The sequence below is a fragment of the Macaca mulatta genome, chromosome 19 (assembly GCF_049350105.2).
Source record: "Macaca mulatta isolate MMU2019108-1 chromosome 19, T2T-MMU8v2.0, whole genome shotgun sequence".
NCBI lineage: Eukaryota > Metazoa > Chordata > Mammalia > Primates > Cercopithecidae > Macaca > Macaca mulatta.
The window spans coordinates 42,624,708-42,648,463 of NC_133424.1; the positions used below are offsets into that span (position 1 = coordinate 42,624,708).

At 50.3% G+C, this 23,756-nt stretch overlaps 2 protein-coding genes across 2 annotated transcripts in view; one reads left to right on the forward strand and one right to left on the reverse strand.

Annotated features, from left to right (window-relative positions):
• The window catches only part of TSHZ3 (teashirt zinc finger homeobox 3), a 75,654-nt gene extending 65,803 nt beyond the window's left edge, over positions 1–9,851 (reverse strand). The window contains exon 1 of the mRNA XM_001103809.4: positions 9,227–9,851. Coding sequence (XP_001103809.3) covers positions 9,227–9,266 — 40 coding nt within the window. The 5' untranslated portion in view covers positions 9,267–9,851. The remainder of the gene's footprint in view (positions 1–9,226) is intronic.
• Positions 9,589–23,731, forward strand: LOC144337087 (uncharacterized). Its single transcript, XM_077979909.1, has 3 exons — positions 9,589–9,681; positions 9,795–20,654; positions 21,812–23,731. The coding sequence occupies exons 1-2, from the start codon at positions 9,589–9,591 to the stop codon at positions 10,521–10,523; spliced, it is 822 nt and encodes a 273-aa protein (XP_077836035.1). The 3' UTR covers positions 10,524–20,654; positions 21,812–23,731.
• The last annotated feature ends 25 nt before the right edge of the window (positions 23,732–23,756 follow it).

Here is a 23,756-nt window from a genome sequence, read left to right on the forward strand (position 1 = left end):
AAGAAATTAAGTGGAGTTAGGTTAGCCCTTTTATTTATTTATTTTTTAATGGCAAAGGGCTGACACAAAAGCAAGATAAAAATTAGCATGTTTGAAGTAATCGTCCCGCAGCTTGACATCTGCATAGTAAATTTTAAAGGAAAAAAATGTGTCAGACAGCCATGAGCCGCCTCGCCCTCCCCCTTTCATTAGCTCACTGCCAGGGTGGCACTGCTGAACCTCATTATGGCGAGAGGATTTATGAAGCTGAACCCAATGGCAAAGAAAAGGCATCTGTCAATAATTGTAGGGAGCTGCACTCACAGCTTTGAAATCTCATTAAGTATGCAGTTATCAGGCATAAAGATCAAAAACATTACTCAACTCCGACAGAATCTTATGGAGGAACATTAATTAGCAACAGGCCTACAGTACAAAAAAAAAAAAAAAAAAACCACAGACTTCCTCTCACACCTGCCCAACCCACAAACCTAAAGCAACACTCCCCCTCCCGCCTGAAAAAAAATAATTCCCAGCATCTGAAACTGATCAAGAACATGAAACAAGAGAGACGCACACAGAAAAGGGGAAAGGGAGGGAAGGGGTGGGCGGCGGGCAGGGAGGAGGGGAGAGGGAGGGCGGGGAAATTCAGTTGAGAAAGCCTTGGCGGTGAGGAGAGAAAAGGAAGAAGCTGTCAAACTTGAGAAGGATGTCAGTGCGGGCCCTGATTACTGGGGCCTATGGAGTTCTCAGACCTTTTATCATCCTCACCATCAAAACCAGCCTGGGAGTCACTGCCGGGAGGACTGGGGGCTGCAAGTCTGCAGCCCGGGCCCAGGGCCCAGAGCCCAGGACCCTCTCCTCCAGCCCCTGCTTACCTGGCAGGCAGGAGGCTGCAGGGCCAAGACCCAGGAGGTAGGCCCCGGTTTCCCCAGCCAGTCTGCACCCAGCCGGCTAAAGCTGGCAGCAAGACTCGCCTTCACAGGCTCTGGATATAGGCCAGGCAACCACTGTGTTCACCTTCCATCTCTCAACCGCTGTAACACACCTTTTTCTTCCTCCAAAGAGACTGCAGCATCCCCTTCTCACACATGCACCCTCTGTTATTTGAGTCCTGTGTGCAATCCCTTACTGAAAAATACAATATAGATGGGGGAAGGCACATGGAAACTGCCAAGCTGACCCTGAATCCCGAGGCCTCCAGACCTCTGTAACACACTTGGGACAAGGTGCAGCTCATTATGGGTGTCCAGGAGATCCACACACCAGTTTGACTCTAGGATCCCCAGGAAGTTAAAATTAAATGACAAGTTACCTGCCCCACCAAGATGCATCAGCAAAGAGTAATGTACATAATGTACATGTGTTTCGGAAACATCCCACAAGTATTGCACACTTGGGGTCTCAGGCAAACTTCCCTGATGTCCTGTGGTGGTCTGGATCCAGGGTAGATGAACAGAGGCCTGATGGCATGGAAGTACGTCTCAAATACCATTCAGGTTTCAGTCCAACAGGCAACATCAGCCACCCCCGGACATGGCATGCAACAGTGAGGCACCATCTGTAGCTCCCCCCCATGAAAGGTGTAGGAAAATAATAAAGTAGATATTCTGCATTTTATTTCCCTTATTGCACTGTTATAGAAAGGTGGCCTTCTCTGCTTACCTGCTAGCATGCTCGCTCGCTCTCTCGCTCGCGCTCTCTCTCTCTCTCTCACACACACACACACACACACACACACACACACACACACACAGCACTTCCCACAATCCCACACCATAAGAAACCCTACAGAACAGCTCCTTTGATCTGAATCCTCTGCTAGCATTCTCTTAGCTCCTCACTCACTCCTAAGCCACATTCTTCCCTGGTTCCACGGCTACTTCTGAAGTGTTTACCTCTCTGGTCTACTCAGAAGACAATGGTCACCTTTTCATAATTAGCCACATCTTTAAGAAAACCGGTATGAAGATTCCTAGGCAACCAGCCTGGAGATCCCTCCAAACCAAGGCCCATCTTTTCCAATAAATGCTTCTCCTTTAGAATATCAATGAACACAGCTCGAATAAACTGTCACCTATGACCAAAAATAGTCAGGAACACTTGTCTATAAACCAGACTTGATGAGAAGGCATTTTAGCAGGAGTATTACAATAAGGTGTTTATATTTTTTATGTGCTTACCATATTACCTTTATTATGTGTAACATCAAAGTGATTATAGCAATTACATCTAACAGAATTAATTACAGAACTTCCCATCATTCCAGGATACATAATGCATTAGAGGTAAGCCAAAGAAAGAAAACATCTTGATTGTAGTAACTATTGTTGGGGTGTATTTTCTCCAGCAGCAATGCCACACCAACGGCAGCTTTCAGAGCAATGGAAACTGACAGGTTAAACAGGGAAAAAGCTGTATTCTCTTAAAATTGAGCTCACGCTTTTTGCTTAATAGTACGTTGGTGATAGTGGACATATAAAATCAATTTAATTTTTTAAGTGTAAATCTTTGAAAAGTGCTGGTTAATCCACCCAACCAATGTTACTACATAAAGGAGAAAGCACATGGGTGAAAGACTTACAAGTCTTTACGTATGCAAAATAAATTCACTCAAGGCTTCATTAATATTAATTTAAATTCAAAACCCATTTACATTAAATTGTTCATTAAAAATTGCCTATTTTATGCAACATGCATTTCTCAAAGAACTCAGAGGAAACTGAATACATAGGACTAGATTTAATGATGGGAATGGAAAATCAAAAGTAAATGAATTGGAGTCATTTCACGTATATTACCAAACAGCCCTTTGCTCTCCATTAAGGATGGGTTCCACTTTGGGGAACAAACATATATTCTGAATATTGTGTCTTCTACTGCTATAAACTTGTAAGCATGACCTCTGGCCTACCACAGAGGAAAAAGAAGAAAAACAAGAGAAACTGGTGGAAGGAAGAGGGCAGCCAATCCAAAACTGGCCTTGGAATAATGCAGGGAGGGTTTGCCTTCGGATCATACCTGGATTCACAGTGCATTGAGAGTTAGGCTTGCATTTTTAAAAATGTACATAAGTTAGCATCTGCCAGTGCCCCTCTTGATCTAGAACTAACAGTGTCTCTCTCCCCTATACTCTACCCTTTACATTCCTTTATTCCCTTAGCCAGGTGAACAGGAACATGAAGACAAGGAGTTGGTAAGTTCCCTGTGCTCTCCCTCCTGACAACAATCTGAACCTACCCTGTTTCCCCAACAGCTGTTCTGGATGAAGAAAACACAGTCATAATTAATAACATGTGTCCTGACAGTATGAATTAATAATTTATCATTAAGCCCAAACAAATTTAAATTATTCTTCAAGAGCCACACCTTTGCATATCTGAGAAAATAAGGTAAGGAGATGGTTAAAATGTCCAGGTAACGTGACCTTCAGTGAACCACTCGCCCCCGCCCCCCTGACTGTATCTCTTGGACTATTCTTGTTGAAATGCTAAAATAATTTACAGAATTGAAAGTAATTAAACCCAAGAATCGAAATGCTGATCAAACTAAGTGCATGTGCTAGAAATGTCTTCTTTTTTAAATGGGGCTTATAAAATATTCAATATTTGGTCAAGGACACTATGTAATCTTTCTAATAAAGATTCCTAAACCTAGAGTATGACAGTTGTTCAGGCAAGTGGTCATAAGAAGATTATGTTCTATTACTGTCTTTTTTTTTTTTTTTAAACTTCCAAAAATGCATAGCGTTATTCTGGTCACAAACAGTGACCTGAATTTTTAAGTCCATGTCTAAACGTAAATTTCTATAAATGGTGAAAAATTAAGAAAAGCTACCAAGTCTACGTCTCCAGTCCTTACAATTCAGAGTCTTTTTTTTTTTTTTTTTAAAGAAAATCCAGAAACGGGAAAAATATTGATAGCCATTGTTTAGTGGGATTTAAAAATTTAATGACTAACTGCAAATACTGGAAACTGGAATTAATCTGTCTGGATTTTTTTAAAAAGGCTTACAGACATTTAAATGCATGTATCGGGACACTTTATCAACCTAACATAAAATTGTCATCTTATCTTATTATATGACTATTTTATGCACGTGTCAAAGAATTTAAAAATGACTGCCTGTCTATTGAGTCTAATTACAACTGCACATTATCTGTCTGGATGTACCAGTCCATATCATTGTTACTAAATACAATATATTGTATTCACCTTTCATTTGTAACTTCAGACAGAGAAACCACAATTTAGAGCATAACTAAAACACAGACACACAGACACACACACAGAGTGAACACCTGCAAGGGTTTGGGATACGGGATACCACTGTTCCCTTCTGTCCTTTTCCCCTCCATGGGTTTTGAGGGTAGTGCTACAGGGCTGTGACAAAGCAGCTGATTTGAAAGACCCATCTACCTACCTGGGCTGGACACTAACACAGAAGGGTAGACACACACACCCTACTTTATTTCATTTTTATTAATTTTTTTACGACACGACCAAAGCTATTTTTACCCTCTGCCCAGTGACAAGCAGGGATGAAAATGGGGCAGGAGGAAAGCCTTACAAACTGCACTTGGAATAACTGTGAACTGCTGCCACTCTTGGATTAAACATGGCTGTGTGCACCAGGACCGGGCACTTCCGACTCCTTTCCTCTCTGCCTCCCTGCCCGCCTGCCTGCCGCAGCCCTAGCCCCAGCCTGACTCTGGCAGGACACGTGTGAAAGAGAAAGCACCACAAGAGGTCCAGGCACTCTGCCCTCAAGAAGGTAGATCCTTTCTCTTTCCAGAAATCCCAGGAGTGGAGGGCGGGGGGTAAAGGAATGGTTTTAATTCTCTCAACTCACCTGGGTTTCACGGCATTTCCCACGGCCCTGAGCAGTCACCTTTCATTCTAATCACTCGACAAAACAATCTTTAGCAAAAAGAGGGGAAAAGGCAGACGTGTGAGGCAATTTAGGGAATCGCTGCTGAGGCATCAGTTATTGACTATCTGGCTCCTGTTTATGAGCGTGCTCAAGGCAAAACTGAGAACAAAATGACAACATCAACAGCTCACAATCAAGTGTGGCCCTGGAGAGCACTGAAGCCCTAACTGACAGCTGTCAAGATAATGGGGACACTGCAGCTGATTCTGGAAGGTTCTCTTCCCCAAGTGGACGTCCAGGGGAATAGCCTTGCCTCCCACCTCCTTTGTTTTTCTCCTTCGTCTTCTTGGTTTTCCTTTTTAGAATTTGCATTGTTGCTCTCATTTCGTAGGAAATGGGGGAAGAAAAATCATAGAACGGTCAAAATCAGTCCCTCTGCCACCTTGCTACAGAGTAGAATACCTGTCCAAGGAGAAATACATGGCAGGTCTGAGAGGAAATAAATTCCCAAAGCTAAGGCCGAAATGCCCTTCTGAATGCTCCATGTGCTTCCGAGAGAGAAGGGAAAAGCTCCTCCCCGGAGCTGCCCGATGTGTGGACCAGACTTAGGAAGGTGTCATCTGGACATCACCAGGTGGGCCACCTCTTAGGCATGCCCATGTCTACTGGCAACATGAAACCCCCTTCTGCCTGTTCCAGGGGGATCCACAGTGTTCTGTGACGCCAGCAGACCCTAGGGGGTCCAAGTCACTTTCACAAAAGTCAGGATGCTTGAAGATGTACCCTCGCCTTGTTTTTACCACCTAAGAACTCCATAGAACATTACCCCCTTTCAAGGAACACAGCTCGCTGGCAAGTTGTGGTGCGATGGTTTCTTTTTTATTTTCTTTTTGGAAGCATAAGAAATGGTCTTTTACGATTTCACATTTGCCTCCAGAAAATTAATATACCTAAGTAAAATATCTGCTATTAAGTATTACACTAAAATTTTTCTGGCATTTTCAGAAATGTTTTTGAAAAACCACTCTGAAGAGGAGAAAGTCATGCTTTAAGCAAGGGATAATGGTCATTTTGCCTGAAGGACACTGTCCTTCCCTAACCCCACTCCTCTGAGCTTCTAAAGGCAGCAACATCTGTCCAGCACAAACGCACAGCCCCTGGAAATTACAGGTCTCAAGGAAGCAAACTCCCGCCCAGGTTTCTCTTTGGCAGGTAAAGAAACCTCTCTTTCTCTTTGAGAAAAGACACTAAGCCATGCATAGTTTCTATCAAAACACCAAAAAATCCTAAAGTACAGAAATATGTATTTTCAGGGATTCTTGGAGCCTCCTTCGGCCTTCGGGAAAGCAATGATACATTGGCCTAGATATGAAGACTGTGTGTACCTGTGTGCCACATCTGTTCGCCCTACCCAGCTCTTGGCCTTTTGTGGTTGTTATTCTACCCCAGACCATTAAAAGGGCCCTAATTCCTATGACATGATTATCCAGGTACCAAAGCCCATTTGTCACCTGCAGCAGAAAATTGAGTTAATGCACAACTAAAGGCAGCCAGGACTGTGTAATATCAACTTGATTACATCAAACTAGCTGCAAACCTAATTCTGCTGGATGACACTGCGTCGAGCTTGTCATCTCCAATCATTAAAGCTGTCAGGAATCCATCAGGTTTACAGCTAATTAGGTGAACACTAATGAAGCTGGCAAAACAACTTTTCTTTTTTTATGGCTGAGCGGACCTTTCAGTTTGGAGGGGAAAAAAAATTCTCGAGTATTCTCAAGGTTGCTGGGGACTGGATTTCCAGTTACCAATCAGCAGACATCTTTCTTTTTCCCACTCTCTCTCTCTCTCTATCAGTACAAAGCAATCAATTTGTCATCACTCCCAGTATGCCACAAAAGCTGGCATGAACCTTATAACTTGCAGCTGGGAGAACTGAAAAAGAGGAGAAAAAAAATGGGAAGTTTCTTGTCCATCCAAACAAACAAACCAACCAAAAACACCTCTGTGCATACTTATCACCAGCCTAAATGTGGAGTTTTTTTTTTTTTTTTTTTTTCTCCACTCTTCTTAAATAAGCAGCTCTTCAGTCAGCCTCCACCCCCTCCTCCACATGTCCATTAGGCAGAGGCATTCTGATAAAGTAAATCCAAAACCCGAGTATGGGAAAGAAAGAAAGCACTCATGCTGCCAGCTTCTGATTGACCATTAAGCTATTGATGAATGTGCCTGTCAGGAGAGAGACAATTAAATCAAATATGAAACAAAGTCGTTTTGACGGGTCATTTTGATAGAGCAAAACCATTCTTCCATCTCCTATTAGTCCTGCAGTCAAGTTTTTTATATAATGAATTTTTCTTAACTGACCTGAGATTTCCTGGCTGGCTTTCTTTTTTAATAAAAAAAAAAAAAAAAAAAAGTGCAGAAAGGTTAGTGAACAGGTTGCCCTAAAAATAAATAAATAAATAAAGCCAACAGCAGGTTCCCTCCTCCTCTGATATTTTTCTGGAGGAAGCTATCAAATATGAGTCTCAGATTGGCAGGGTGCAACTGAAGAGATGAACTAGAGAGAGAGTTCTGAACCAAATGTAAAGATGTAATCACATATGGTTCATTGGATGGAGGCACACACATACCTTAAAATGTGTATCCAAAAAGGAAAGAAAAAAAAAATTTTCAAAGACTGGAAGAAGCCCAAGACATTCCTACTACTCAACTTTGTGAAGGATTCCTCCAAAGTTTCAGAGTTTATTTTGGGTAGATAAGCTCATTGCTTGAGCCTGGAATTTAAAGTAGAAGGTGGGACGGGCAAGAAGCAAGCTCCAGGAGGTTAACTAGGGAGGCGGCAAGCTCCCTACAATCACTCCTGGAATTTTCAAACTTTCTAAATTTGGGCAACACAGAGGACAGAGAACAAAACCTGCATCCTAAGCCCCAAACCAACCCTGTTTTCTTCTGAGATTTTCTGAAGACACTGGCAGGCAAGTACATTTCTGGGAGAAGAGAGAATTATCATTCCTTCTCTGTGACCCCGTGTAAGGGGTCTGGAGTGCAGAGTGCAGCCAACGTGTGAGGTCCCCTGGCAGTGCCGGCTGGCGTGATGGAAATTATGGGCACGATGGGTACAACGCCTTCATCCAAGATGGGCACCAGCCAATGCCCTGACCCTACTCTCTGCCCTTTCCTCTAACATCAAAAGAGAAGTAAAAGAAAGGAAGAGGAAACAGAAGAAAGGAAGCCCCACTTAACCCTCCCCTTCAGGGAGCATCTGAACTCTGCACATCTGAGTGTTACTCATATCAAAATACATCACGTCCATATGTGGTCCTCTCGGCAATTCGCCCCAAATCCCAAAGTTGCACTGACAGGGCCCTCCTGACGTCACAGAGCTTGGCCTCACTATTCCAAGTGATTTATTGATGTTTATTGGGAATGAATAGATCAAAGGCAGCAGCATGACGGGCGATCAATCAGTCATCAAATCAAGGATGGCAACGGGCCAGAAACCCTTCTTCCAGGCAACATGCCCCCAACCGACATTATTGCAAAATAATGTTATGTGTGTGGTTTTTGTTTTGTTTTCAGTGATGCGTTTTCCAGAAAAGAAAAGAAAAAAAATCGGCTCAGTCTTAACAGGAGTTGACACTCCCGGTTGAAGAAAGAAAAAAAAAAAAAAAAAAAGGAGGAACAAAAAAGTACTCACACACGTCCCAGAACTAAGTGCTATGCGGAGATGAGGGTGGGAGCAGCAGTACAAGGAGGGGGTGGGGGCAAGGAAACACAAACAGGGGAGAAGGAAACGCCAGCATCTAACATGGACTTGACAGTCATCTGACAATACCCAGACCCTGTGCGCTCCGGTTTCCACCGCTGTGCCCAGTTTGGGCCCAAGAAATGAGGAATCAATCGGATTAGCACTAAGGTGGCCAAGGGGACTGGCTCGTTCACTCGCTCGCGCTCCCTGGCTCGGCGGACACCGGGCAGTCTCCCGCCGGTCGGCCGCCCGCAGGACGCGGAAGGTGTCCCGGGGAACTCAGGTGACCCCGCCCGCCCCCCACAGAAAAAGCCAGACCAGGGTTGCTTCCCATCCCCTCTGGAGCCGGAGAGCTCAGGAGGCAGGGACCTGGCGCAGCTCAGCGCGCCCAGCAAGCGGCTCCCCAAGTGGGTGCGAGAGGGAAGAGGGCAGAGCGCGGCGGGGCGTCCGGGGGGCGCCCGGTACCCGAGGCGGGCGCACGCACCCAAACAGGAGAGCTGCACCCGGAGTTACTCAGCGCGGGCAGAGGAGCGGGGCGAGGAGCGGGGTCGCGCCCGCTGGAGGCGCGGGGCGAGCGGAGGAAGAGGAGGAGAGCAGAAGGAAGGGGAAGCGGCTCGTACCTGCTGCGCGCCGGGGCGCCTGCTGCTTCCTCCTCGGCATGATGCTTCTCCGGCGACTGCCACTGCCGCCGCCGCCGCCGCCGCTGCCGGGCTGAGGACAGGGAGGGAGGGGCGGCGGGCCCGCGGGGGGGCGAGGCGGGCCTGCTCTCAGCCTCCCCCCCGGAGAGCGGCCGCCCGCAGGATGCTGCTGCGCCCAGGCTCTCCGCGTCCCCCCCGCGCCGCGCTCCGCCGCGAACCCCGAACGTGCGGAGGGAAGAAGGAGGGCGGGCGAGGGAGGCTCGGGGAGGGAGGAGCGCGGGGGGGAGGAGGAGGCAGAGGAGGAGGAGGTGGAGGAGGAGGAGGAGGACCGCGCTGCCGGCGGAATGGGAAGTTTGACAAATCGCTCCAGAGGCCGGAGGAGGAGGGGGCGGGGAGGAGCGGCGGCCCTGCCCCCCCCCGCCCCGTCCCCAGACGAGGTGCGCGGGGTTCGGGGCTGGGGGGCGGGGAGAGGGGGAGAGGGCGGGCAGAGGGGTGGGAGGAGGAGCGCGGGAGCGGCCCGGGCCGGTACTGCCCCGGCCCCCGCCCCCAGGCCGGGGGTCACGGCATCCGGGGGGACGCGCAGCCGCCGCCGCGGCCTGGGGCTCGGCGGTCCAGTCTTCTGCCCGCGGCGCGGCTGGAGCGGCGGCGTCGGCAACAGGCAAGCTTAAAGGAAAAGGAGATGATCGTGTCACTCGCCCGCTCGCGGGGGCGCCGCGCCCCCACCCCCCGGCCCCAGGCCCGCCTGGGACCCCCGCCCCGCCAGCAAAAGGGGTGCCGCCCCTCCGCCTCCGCCCCGTGCGCACACGCAGGGGCGCGGCGCCAGCCCCGCCGAGCCCGTCCCGGGGCGCCCGTTACCCCCCACCCCTATTCCCACCCAGCGTTCGTCCCCGGCCACCCCCCAGTTGCCCCGCCCGGCCCGCACTCCTCTCCACCCGCGGACTCCGGAGCCCCCAGCGCTGGCCGGGGCTGGCGCCCCCCGGGGATGCCAGAGCCCACAGGCGGGCCCCCTCCAGGGAGGAGGCGGGCGCGGGCCGGGGCGGGTGGCGGCAGCCCTCAGACCCCGCGCCACCCAGCTCCTCCCCCAGGACCCGCCGCTGCCACTTCCCCCAATTTTTTTTCCCCGGACAAACTTTCCTGGGCCCGTCCCGGGGGTCGATGTGGGAGGGGGTTCCTTCAAGTTTCCTCTCCTGACTTTGGGATGATCAGGGTCTCTCCACCCAGCCCCTCGCCCCCTGGGAGCCGGGCCGCGCCCCCCATCCACGGCGCGGGCCGATCCTAGGGCGGGACGGGGGCGGGAGAAGGAAATCGGGCTCCCCTGCCCATCCCCCCCCCCGGGCTCACCCCCGAGAGCCGGGGGGGCCGCCGCGCCGTGTCCCGCGCCCGGCCTGCCGGCGCTGCTGGACTAGAGGGATTGATTATTGATTGGTGATCGGGGTCGCTGAGGCTCCGGGAGGGCCCGGCCGGCGGTCCGCGGGGAGGAGGAGCTGGCCGGGCGGCGTGGGCGGTAGGGCGACGCGGGCTCACTTACGGGCGGCGGCGAGGGCGCGGGTGGGCCGGAGCTCATGCGGGCGACCCCCGGGCGGCGGCGGCGGAGCGGGAGCCGGAGCCGGAGCGGCGCGGGCGGCGGCGCATCGATGCGCTGCGGGCTCGATTGTGTCTCCCTGGGCCAGCTCTCAGGCCGGGAATGGGGCGGCCGCGGCGGGGCCGGCTCCGGGCGCTGCCGGGCGGCGGCCGCTGGAGCGCGGGGGCGGCCTCCGGGCCCACTGTCCCAGAGGCGGCCCTGCACCCGGCCGCGCCGGCTGGGGCTCTGGCCCTCTCGTTAGCCCCGAGGCCGACAGTCCCGGCGAGGGCCGGCGCCCCGCGCTCCGGCACCGGCTGCCTGAGCGCTCCCGGAGCAGCAAACCCCAGACTTCTTCCTCCTCTCCTTTCTTCCCTTTTTTCCCCCCTTATCTTTTTCTTTTTTTAGTCTCTTTCTCCCTCGTTTTCTGACCTGTGTCCTTTTTATGTTTTCTCTGCGACTGTTCTGCAAGTTTGTTTTAAAAGTTCACAGCATGCTTTCTTTTCTTTTAGACCGGGAGACAGTGATCTCACCCACACGGTAAGATCAAAAGTCTCCGCTCGCCCAGCCTGCGGGCTTGGGCTGGGTCCAGACGTCTCCCAGGATGCAGATGCGCCGCCGCTGGCCTCTCCGGCTATAAAGCCGCTTCCAGCGCCTTCCCGCGCGCAGGAGCGCTCGGAGTTGTGGGGTGCGGACCCCAGGCGGGGCGGGGAGTCCGAGGCAGGCAGCTGCGGGACTCTGGGGCTGGCGGACTCGGGGGCTGAGGCGCAGTGCGCGTTGGGTGCCCGCGGCCGCAGAGGCCAGAACCGCTACTCCTCCAGGCCCGGGAGACGCGGCCGTGGAGCGTGAAACGCTTCTTGCAAGCGAGGAAACGGTGAGTTGGTAGACACCGCCGGCGGCCTCACCATTCTGGTGGCTGCGCTGAGCTCCTGTCGCCTGGAGGCGGGTTGCGCTGCACGGGGTCAGCTCCCGCCGGCTCCCAGCTCACCTTCGAAGCGCCCACTTAGGCGCGCCCGGTGCGGCGTGTGCACAGCGCGGGGCGCCGCGCACGGAAGCGTGGAGTTCTCCCTGGTCGCGCTTTTCTCCTCCTTTCCATCCCCTCGCTGTTCTTGCAAACCTCTGTTCCCTCGGCCCCCTCCCCCTGCGGGCCGCGGCCTGAACTCGGGTCTCCGCGTAGCCGGCGGCCGCCGCTTGGTCGCTGCCTGGCCCTCCCCTGCTCAGGCGCCGAGCGCTGTGCGATCCGCCCTAACATCTGTCCGTCCAACCATTGGCGCATCCATCAGTGTCAATGGGCTGCACATTGCAGCGACAGCCCGCCACGCACAACACGGGCTATGCGGAGTGCACGCCGCAACCATACTGCCATGCCGGGACACGCAAAAAGGCCCCCGGCCTGGCTTGGCACAGCCTGAATCCCTAATCTGTGTTCTTTTAGCCACATGTACCCACCCCCACTTAATATTTGGACCCCCGAACATGAATAGTTTTGCAGGCCATTCTAGGGATGGAATTGAAGGAAGAGGGGCAGTGTCGCCCGAGTCATTATTTTCCACCAGGTTTTCTCTGCCCTTCTGTGGGCTGGGTGTGGCTAGGAGAGAAGGAAGGGAGACTTCCCAAATCCGCACCAAGCACACTGCAGATCCGGAAGCTACCTGGATGCAAGGGCTTAAACCCCCTTCACCTGGCCCTAGGATGTGTTGTCGAGGTGGCTGGGCAGGTTTTAGCCAGGAGGTCTCGCGCTAAAACTTTTTGGCCCCGCCTGGCTGCTGCGTGACATGGCCTGATGGAGAGGAGCTGGAGAGCGGAGGGAAACGTTGATCCCAGTGAGAACTAAGGACCAGATTTAGGGAGAAGTAGTGTCTGGGTGGCAGTACGTCTGTAATTCACATGTTATTTACAGAGGGAGAAAGGGCAGGACCGTAGGTTTGGGAAGCCGGATCTTTGCGCGGAGTTCCCTGCGCCCATTCCCCGAGAGTGCCGCTCTCGGCTGTGGTTGGTTGTTCTACCTGATTTTGCCTCTTGCCTTCAACTCCCTCATAACCCCTCCCCAAATGTCCAGAGGGCAAACATATGCACATACCTCCCTGATCAATCCAGCCTGACCAAAGGGCCATCCCTGTCCTCCCCCTAAGAACTTAATGGGAAGAGTGTACGGTGGACCTACTCTTGGGACATCTGCAGGGCGGCTGTACCAGGCATTTTACCTGACTTTATTCTTACCGCAAAGATTTCTGTCTCGGTACCTGGTGCCCCCTCAGAGTCCACTACACAAACGGGTAAAATCCCGCGCACCTATTCGTTTCGCCATTCGCGAGTAAGAAGGGGAAAAGGAGCCGCTTCTAGGCGAGCACTGAGGTATTCTCGGTTCGGTTCCCGAGGAGGCCAGAAGTGGCCGCGGCGGCGTGGGCTGCAGCTCCCTCCTGCAGGTAGACACCGCGCTCTAGGGTGCGGGCTTCGCCGCCCACATCCAGTGGTCGAACTGTTTTCACGCTAGACTAGAGGGCGGAAAAGTCTGCACCCGCGGAGAAGCTAGAATTCTGTAGAATGTACACTGTGTAGAAATCTTTTCACCACTCTTCAGAGTTGCAGATTGTCTTTGAAAAACAACAGGCTCTGGCCCTGCAAGCCCCTGGTAACTTCTACCCGCGCTGAGTCACTCTGAAAAGTAAGCCCCTAGGCCAGTGAGATGTCCCCACCTTTGGGAGGTGCCGCGTTTCCGGGAACATTTAAAAAAAAAAAAACCCTAAAAATAGGAGGAGGAAAAATGAGCAAAGGCGGTGGGACGACTCACTGAAACACCGAGGTGCAAATGTCCATAGGAGAAACTGGCACTTGCATGGCAGCCAGGTGGCTCACCCAACAGCTGGGTGGTAACCTTGTGATCCCCAAACATCACCCAGGGCCATGAAGGCAGGGCTGACCCCCAGGACTGCACCTCAGGCCCAGTGGAATCCGGCTCCTCCTCCATAGCGGTGCTATGTAATCAGTAGAAAATCTGTGGAAAAGCTCCCAAATGAAGCTTCTTCAGGTCAGGGGTTAGAAATCTGCCTCCGGCTTTTTGAACTCAAGGAAATCGGGCCACCTGTCCCCAGGGCTACCTGTGCCCCGCCCCAGGATCATTCATGATCATTCATGATACCGGGAGCCCCGCCTGGATAAGTTTTTAAAAGAGAGAGAGGAAGTCATATGCAGGCGTGGCTAGGAACAGGTGTGTGCTGTGGGGACGGGCACTTCGCTCGCAACACGCCACACAGAGTCACAAAGTCAGTGCCAGAAAGGAGTAGCCAGGCCACCGCCGGGAGGCAGCCGAGGTTGTGTTTGAGGTGGCGATTGAGGGCAATAGGTGACAGCTGGACCCAAAGAAGGCCAAGTCCTGTCCTTATCTAGAGTGGCCACTGAGGGAAAAGACTTCAGGGAAAGGTGTCCTCAAAGCTACTGTTACAAGGTGAGGAGCTAGGGCAGGCTCCCGTCCCAGGCATCCAGGGCCTAAACCTTGACCTTGGAGAGCGGTTCTTGGAGGGAACCTTGGGCCACCTGGAGGGACTGGGCACGCTGAGTAGTACCCTCTGGGAGCCTGTACCCCCTTTCAAAGTGTGAGGGTATTTGCCCATGGTGTAGGCTTTTAGGGAGCCCAGGACTGGGCAGCACCTGGGAGGGAGGGCACCAGGTGGGTGCCCTCCTGCCTGCACTCACCTGGAACGCTGGCATATGGATTTTTCACTTTCCTCACGCCTCCCCACACCACATTCTGGGCTAGACAGTGTCGAGGAGGTGCCCTGGGTTCAGGGAAGCTTGCCACCTGCACACCTCAACCAGAAATTGGGCCCTGGAATCTCGGCCCCTGCCCAAGCAGGAAGGATAGGGACCCTGGCCTTCGCCAGGTGGTAAATTGTTTGCTAAAAGTGCATTTACACAGCGGCGAAGTTTGTTTCTCTTTTTCCGGTAGCTTTGTTTTAACGAACCAGATGTTTTGTCTGTAAATTCTCCCAAGAACTTTTACAGTTTTGACGTGAAATAAACCTTCAAAAATTCGAAGAGTATATTAATACCACTTCTGTGGGGCCTCGGGAGACCTGAGTCAGGCGCGCCTGGATGGGAGCTGGGGGTGGGAGTACAATCTTTGGAGAAAAGTAGGGGGCTTTTCTTGGCCCAAGGTCAAGAATTGGTTTGGGGGAGGTGAAGTGCCTCTCCGACTCCCAAAACAGGCGCGCACACACGCATCGTCACACCAGAGTACACACTCCCAGTCCTCCTCCAACCAGGCATAGCTTGCTACTTCGTAAATTTTTTGTGGCTTGGGGCACAGAGATGTGACTCAACTTTGCAGACTGTGTCCACCGAATGCCGCAGCCTTTTTCCACGAGGACCGCCTGACTGACCGCCCAGCTGAAAGGCAAACGGGCCTTCAATCTTCTTCCCTGGCAGGCTTGATGCCTGAGTGTGCGGGGCCAGGACCAGGACAGAACAGGGTGGAAGCTGGTGCTCCTGTCTGGCCCGCCCTTAACTCCTGGGCACAACTAGATTCCGGAGAACTTGGGGTGGAAGCTGACCTGGTCTAGTCCCCCAGGAAGCCACAGCCTGCAGGTCCCCCTCTCCAGTGCTTCTTTTTTTCCGATTCAGGATTTCCAGGCAGTTATAAACACCTTTAGAAAAACAAAAAAAACAAAAAATCCCACTTAACAATACACCTAAAAGAGGGAGGGAAGGAAGCAATACGGTTATCACAGGGGAGTGGGGAGAGGGAAACCAGGTCTGCCTAGAAACCCACCCTCTGATCGTGTGAGTCATAGCGGCTACTTTCTTGGGTTTCCCAAGACAGGAGATGGCGATTTTCTACTCCCTCCCCTCTCCCCACGCTTTCCAGTGCTCTGAGTCTCTCATCTTCAGATACCCCTTTCTTCCTTCATTCTCTTTCGTTCAATCATCTATGGAACTTTCAAAAACTTTTTTTTTAGGAGAGCGAAGATTAAATAAAGAAAATAAAACGTCTTTGTATTTCAGTCTAAGGAGGACAGATGCACATTAAACTCAGTTTGGAGCGCTTAACTCCAGGCGAAATGCCCTTTTATCAAATCCCACGCGTCGACTTGGGTTGCGCTGGGAATTTCACGAATTCCTTGCTGCAGCGTGGCGTGGTTTACCCCCACCCCCACCCCACTTTGGGTGAAATGGATTTTTGGAAACCATTTAAGCAGAGCTAAAAATAAGGGGGAGAAAAAAAAACCCTACACTAGAGATAGCTGCAGCTGCCCTAGGGGCTCACCCCTGGCCGGGAGCAAGCAGCTATTTGCTAGTTGTAGCTCAGGGGTGCCCAACTCTTCCGGTGTGGTTGCGCCAGCTGCCCCACACTGCAGGTATCTGAATCATTGTGTGGGCAACCTGATACGGCTCTGAACCCCGGCTCTTTGAATGCTGGAATCCTGAAGGAGGTGGAGGTCCCAGAAATCAAACCACCAGGTCTTAGCCGACCAGACAGCCCATCTTTCTGAGGCTGGTGACCTCGTTAACTAGCCAGGGAATTGGCAAGACCAGGAAGAATCTCGTTTCCCAGTTCTTCTTTCCTACACTGCTTTTCTCATCTGTCTTCAACGTTAGGGTTTTGTGTGTGTCCCTAAATTTACAATCTGCAAACGGGGAAGACGGAGCCTAAGTTTCAGCAGGACAGGTACAAAAGAGAGGGACAACACGCTGGGGGCCTCATTCTTTCACGTTTTTGTTTCTTGAAATTTGATGGATATCACCTGTAGTTTGACAATAGGAGGGTCAGGGTGACTGGGGACATGGTGGCCCGAAGCGTTAGATAATATGGCATGCAGGTAGTCTCTGATCTCCAGGGCTTTGATAACACCAAGATTTTCCCCTTTGCAGAGCAGTCCTGAATTCTGCCTTCTCCCTTTTCTGCCGCCTCTTCTCTTTTCCCCATCTCTTCCTTTCTTTTTCTGTTTTCTTTTTGTGGCTTGTCTCTTCCAGCAGTCCCTCCTCCACCTTTATAAGACTTCTCAAAGGTTATTTATTTAAGGTCTACCAAGTGCTAGCCCCAAACAGGTCCAGTCCTTCTCCCTGTGGCAAGGCGGAGGCTGTTACCGCGTGCAAATGGTGAGTGCACAAAGTAGTTCGGAGTTTTTTGCAGCTTTTTTAGGTGGTGGAGGGGAAGGAGGTCAGAAGTAGGTTGACACTTGGCTTGAAATAAAAGAACATGTTAAGAAGTTTCCAAGCTGCCAATAAAACCCTTTAAGTGGCTTGTGATTCAGTGCCTGGAGTTGCGGGGATGGCATTGGTAAATGACTCTAATGCCCAAAGAAAAATATTACAAATGCCGCTGTCTCGGCCACCAATCGGGCGCCGCTCTCCTGCGCGGGCGATGGCTCCTCTCTGGCGCGCAGGGCACCCGCATTTGCATGATAAATTGACCAGACTGGCGGCAGCCAATGAAATATTCAAATTAGGCCGGGTGGCGGGGTAGGGGTGGAGTCCCTGGGGCTGCCCCTTGGCGCGGCGGCGGGAGCGGGCGCTACCACCTCTCCGTCAGCGCCCTCTGGAGGCGGGACAGCGCGGGCGAGCGCTCTGACCCAAAAGGCGACATGAGGTTGGGGGTTTGGGATGCAAGGGGCTTTGGGAGGGGTGATGGTGGGCCCTGGGTGGTGCTTCGCGGCCCCAGGAGTCTTTCCGGCTGGCTAGTGGACTAGGCTGTACAGCAGGGTCTCCGCAAGCCTCTTCACCTTAAAAGTTAATGGATTGCAGAAGTGGATGGTGACCCCAAGGAGGGGTTTCAGAAAGTCTCCAGCCTCCTTCCCCCAACCACCTTCTCTAGGTTCCCCTAACAAACCCTGCACTTAAGTTAAAATCATGTATTTGCTCTTGTTGACTTAGCTTCAATATAAGATTCTTGCCCACCGCAGACCACATGGCCAACTTTCCCAAAGGCCCTCTGATAATGAAATGATGGAGCTGATACATCAAATTTTCCATCTTGCCCTGAGCCAACGACCCTGCACCCTCACAGGCCAGGGCGCTCCGGAGGGCACCCTGCCTGGAGCCCCAAACCTTGGCTAAGCTGTGGGAGCCTAGGCAGGGGCAGGCAGTGCCTGGAGGCTGGCCTCAGCGGGCAGAACTTCTCCCCTGGGAAAATGCTTTCTGGAGGAAGCACCCAGGCCTCAAGGCAGCTCCAGTGAGTGGGCAAAAAGGGATATACATAAGGCATAAGGCGCTGGCTGGCCGGGGTTAGGTGCTCAGCCAGGAAGATAGGGCAGATTCACATAGGGGAGATTGGCTTGATCATGAGGCCACTTCTGATTCCACCAGAACCTGGCCCAGCTCTTCCTGGAGGTCCTAACTCAACGGGGACTTTCGCATGGGAGCCAAGGAACAGTGGATGTCTCTTGCCCGCTGATCATCTCTTCCCTTCCCCCACCCCGTATTCCCACGCCAGCTCCCTAGGCTGTGCCTGTTAGAACCTACCGGAGCACCCCACGGACTTGCCTTTAAAGCAGAATTTTTAGAAGCACAGTTGCCTTTCTTTACTCTGCTGTGGGATGTTGAACACCTTGTTCTTTCTCTATCTCAGCAGGGCTTAGAGTTGGTTCCCAGCTAGCTGTCTCTGGGAATACTCAATCCCCATCCCTGTTGCCAGCCAAAAGGGTCTGCAGGAGATGGTCTACACTCCAGTCAGCAGCCCTCTTGGCACCTCTTCCCCAGACACAGTCAAAGCAAGTCATTCGTCTGCAGCCAGCCTCCCCCTGCCCATTCACCAAGGAGAACCTGGGGATAGGCCCACTCAGAGCCTGGCCCAGGCTGGCTCACTAACCGTGTGTAAATACACACAGCAGAAAGAGTAGGTGCTGAACACACATTTGGGAGAGAGTGAATTTTGACTCTCAATCACCTTATAGATATTATCAATAGTTTCAAAGTATGTCGCCCAAAAGATGTTCATTCCTGAGAAGGCTTTTGTATCATTTGGAATTTTGAGGAGTGTGTTGGCTGAAGACAAGAGGGTCTGGCCCCAGGCTTGATGGGAATGCATGGGGTAAACAACTGGTGACAAAGGTACAAAAGGGGCTTCTCTAGTTTCTAAGAGAATCTTCCATCCTGGCTGGTTTTAGGACCTGGGATGGGGTTCCCATCAGGAGGAGGCCTAAGGAACGAGTAGGCCTCTTCCTAGATGGCTGAGTCAACTTATACGACAGGGCAGGGAAACCTGTCTTGGAAGCCCAGGAGCCCTCCTTTCTCCTCCCCATCATCAGGCCTCACTTGCGACTTGAAAATGGACGAGAGTTTTCCTCCAACGGTGAAATTCATTAAAGAGTCACTCCTGTCTAGAATGTGCAGAAATGCAAGCCTCTCTCTTTCTCTCTCTCTCTGTCTTTCTCCACCTTGAGGATGCTGTATCTAGAGCCCATATAGGGACAAGAAGGTAGGCAGTGAAAGCAGGAAAGGAGTAGAGGGCTGGCTGTCATCCAGCCCTGCACCCAGTCCTATCTCAGCTGAACTGTGCACGATGAATGAGGAAGTAAACGACAGGTGAAGTACCAAGAGAGTGAAGCTAGTCAGTTTATCTGAGGAGATAGGTATCAGTGAGTAACTGTTAGGATCACACCTACAGTTGGTGTGTCCCACAGACGGATGTGTGTGCAGCAAGCAGTACCTTGCAGGGGAATGCAAGCTCCAACTGTGGTGATGGGAGGCCTGAGCCTGTGGCCCATAAGTAACCCAGAGAGCCTGAGCAGGTTGCTCTCTCTCTTTGAACCTCGTCTCCATCTCTAAAACAGGACAGCTTTCTCCATCTTAAACACCAAGTAGGAATTCAGCATGGAAACCTTCCATCAAAATTGGAGATGCCTTGGCCAGGCCCTGTGGCGGCTTATGCCTGTAATCCCAGCACTTTGGGAGGCTGAGGCAGGCGAATCACTTGAGTCCAGGAGTTTGAGACCAGCCTGGGCGACATGACAAAACCCTGTCTCCACAAAAAGTACAAAAATTAGCTGGGCATGGTGGCATGCACCTGTAATCCCAGCAACTTGGGAGGCTGAGGCAGGGGGATCGCTTGAGCCTGGGAGGTTGAGGCTGTAGTGAGCTGAGATCACACCACTGCACTCCAGTCTGGGCAACAGAGTGACACCCTGTCTCAAAAAATAAAAAATAAAAAAATAGAGATGCCCCCTTGAACCCATGGTTTTTTGGAGCTATATTCTGGAAGCTTTCAGAGTCAGACCAGAGACATTGTGTCACTAGCCGTGTGCCCGTGGGCAAGTCACAATAGAGTCTACTTCCCAGGGCACTTGTGAGGCTCATCTGGGATTATGTGTGTCCACGCCTTGGCAGAGAGCTTGGTGAAGAACGGTAGTTGTCCAATAAATGGTACCCGCTTAAGTTGGTGTGCAGGGTGGCCACAGGGCCAGACCACCCTGAAAATAAAGGTTTATACTTGGGCTGAGCCTGGATGCACCTGAGATTACAAGCAGGTGCTTGGAATGTGGTGAAAAAGAAAGGAGAGAATGGCTGAAGGCAGCACGCAGTCCACCTGACTTTCTGGGAAGAGTGGGCATTGGCAGGGCTGAGAAGGCAGGTTCTTCCGGGCCTTTCTGTGAGCTCATTAGAGGAAGGGGTCTGGTGACTGATATTTCTATTTTCCCTGTTAGTAGCGACTGGAATTTGCACCATCCAGGTCAGATGGAAAATAGAAGGCGGGAAAATCTGACAGTCTCATTGATTTGCTCTCTTTGCCATCGCTACTTTTGAGAGGAAGAAATGTGACTTCAAAATTGCAATTAGGAACCAGCCTGCTGAGGAGTCCTCTCGTGGGCTCCTGTGCCGTGCAGAGCACAGGCCCGTCTCGTCTCATTTCCTAAGGAGGTAGGTTCATTCATGGTTTCAGCAGGAGCAGGCAGTGCAAACATGTGACACCCGCCCACAAATAATAGCCAGAAAGGCCGTCCAATGCTTCCTTCACATTTTTGGTCAGATCTCTGAAAAGATGGCCATTCTCCCAATGTTTTAAAAGTATTAACTTCGTTTCAAACATCCTTTAACCTTTAATGTTTTGTAACGTGATGAAAAGGTTATTTTGTGCTGAGGATGCAGTTGTTCCATAATTGTTCAGCTATCAGGGTGAATTCCAACCAAATCCAGAATTATTTAATGGGATCCAACCCCCACTCCCCCTACACACACACAATAAATGAATATTTTCCCATATATGTCTGTGTACATGTACATGTACTTGTGCATATATATGTACATATTTGTATCTATGCATGCACATATACTCATTGGGACTTGGATTCAATGGGCATTTCTAGCCTTCTCACAGAGTTACTTATCCTTTGCAGGAAAATAGATATTAAACTTACTCTTTTGAATACATTTTGCTAAATATTTGATGGCAATTATTTATTGTGCACTATACTTATTCCTGATTTCTTACAGAAAGGATTTGGTCAATTTCTAATTCAATATTTCATTGCTGTCTCTACAATGAATGCCCCAGAAGCTTAGGAGAATTGAGAGGTTTTTTTTTCCTCTCTCTTCTTTCACAGTGTGAGCTTTTTAACTGTCACTGGCTAGAGCAGTCCTTCTTCACTTTTACCTTTCTTAGCTGATGTATTCTTGGAAACAGATGGCTGAGCATGTTAGATTTATATTTAAAGTAAGAGTAGAGTTAATAGGCTCAAAGAAGAGCAGGAAGGTATTTTCTACAAGGAAACTGCATGAAGTGTATGCCTGGACCCCAGAAGATGTGTTAATACTTTTACCTATTCAAGAGGCATTGCATTGTGGTCTCCTATATTTCTTGCTCTGATGATCGAGTTTTTAAGATAAAGGCTCTCCAGGCAAATAAGGAACAGTTGGATAGAGTAGAGTAGCTTACCTTAAGTCTCTACAGACTCATGTAGAGAACAAATCTGATCTAAACTGTGTAAAAAAATCAGTAAGGCAACTCTATAAGATTAACACTCTTATTAAACTTAAAAGAGAAAATTGGTCCTTTTTTTTTTTTTTTTTTTTTTTAGACAGAGACTCACTCTGCTGCCCAGGCTGAAGTGCAGTGGCACGATGTCGGCTCACTGCAACCTCCGCCTCCTGGATTCAAGTGATTCTTCTGCCTCAGCTTCCCGAGTACCTGGGATTACAGGCATGCACCACTATGCCCAGCTAATTTTTGTATTTTTAGTAGAGACAGGATTTCACCAGGTTGGCCAGGATTGTCTCGAACTCCTAACCTCAAGTGATCCACCTGCCTCGGCTTCCCAAAGTTCTGGGATTACAGGGTTAAGCCAGGGCGCCTGGCCAAAAATTGGTACTTTCAAAAGGAGAGAAGTTTTACTTAAAAGCAAACGCCTTTAAAAGGTCTTTGGCTGGACTAAATGGTAATGAAGCGAAGCAAAGCTTGTGACCACTCTGTAGAGCCATCCAGATTGTCTCTCTTTGGGGCCAGATCCTCTAGAATGCATGATCTAAGGTCATTCATTGCACATTCCTGGCTTCAGACTGGTTTTCTGAATTTGCCTGCGATCTGATTTTTGTCTTCCTACATTTCTGTGTGTGAGATACATCAAAAGGTCAAAGAATGTGTGAATCATATGGGTATGGTTTAAATAATACCTGCATACACAACACTCCGTCACCTGTAACCTCCCCCGACACCTCCCTATTGCAGTCCCCTCTCCTGGAGGCGACCTCTATTTTTAATTTTTGTAATGATCACTTCCTTGCTTTACTTTGTCGTTTTAATATTTAAGTGTGTATCCCTGGTCATGTTCATAAATGAAATATTGTATGAATTATTTTGTGTCTTGTTTCTTTGACTCAGCATTGTTTTCCAGAATTAACCATGTGGATTTGTGTAGCTCGTTCATGATCGAAGTTGTAGACTATGAAAACATTAGTTTTATGCAAACATTAGGATTTTTCCCCCCAATTGTGTGGATATCATGAAGAATGCCGCTGTGAACATGCTTGTTCCTATGCCGTAACTCACATGGGGAATATCTCTATTTATATATAGTTAGGGGTGGGATTGCTTGGTCAGAGTTTGCATATCTGCAGCTCTAACTGTTTTCCAAGATGATTGTGTCAATTTTCACTCCCACAAGCAGTTTTTAAAGTTCCCATTGTTCTACATCGTTGCCAGCCTATGATATTGTTAGCAATGTTTTTTCGTATTTGCAATGTTTCCTAATCTAGCGGCTGTGGTTGCTGTCTCACTGTGTTTAATTTGCATTTCCATGATTACTAATGAGTTTGAGCACCTTTTTATATCTGCGTGGTGATCGGGAATGCCTTATTTGTGAGATGTCTGTTCAAGTCCTGCCATTATCTGTTGCGTACGTGTTTCACATTCTTTCACCCAAGTTCTCTGTTGCCCAGTTTGTTTCAGATTGTTTTGGGACAGTGGATCAGATCAGAAATGTTCCAGTGAGATCTCTCACTATATTTCCTAGTATGCTTCAATCTGTGAGAAATACGAACCCCTGCTCACACTGGCTTCAGGAAATTGGCAAGAGGTAGATTATGGCTCCATTATATTAACAGGAAGTCAGTTTTCTCTGCCTTCTTACTCTTCCCTTCATTTTAGGCATAATGTCATCCTCAAGGTGGTTTATCTTATGATTTCAAGAGGGCCACAAATGGTGAGTGGAACTAATTGCTTCTTTGTCCACATTCAACAGGGAAGAGAAGAATAGAAAACTTTTCATTGACCCATGTAATCTGAGTCATTCCCTTCAGTTTCCAGGGGCCACGTCCATGAAACAGGAGGCATCTCCAGGGAATGCAATGCCCTGACGCCTTACCGAGCACTCCTAGTAGGACAAAATGAATACTGTATGGGGAGGAGGCAACCTCAACCACCACGCTTCCTGCCAAGCCTATAGGGTTTTTTGTTTTTAATTCATTTTTTAATTTGCGTATAATAAAATGCATTTTTTTGGTATGCAGTTTTCTGAGTTTTGCCAA

Excerpts from the sequence above, each read along its gene's own strand:
- LOC144337087 (XM_077979909.1), top strand. The coding sequence starts at position 9,589 with ATGGGAAGTTTGACAAATCGCTCCAGAGGCCGGAGGAGGAGGGGGCGG. Across the intron at positions 9,682-9,794 it reads CCGCCCCGTCCCCAGACGAG|GCCGGGGGTCACGGCATCCG; the intron begins GTGCGCGGGGTT and ends CCCCGCCCCCAG.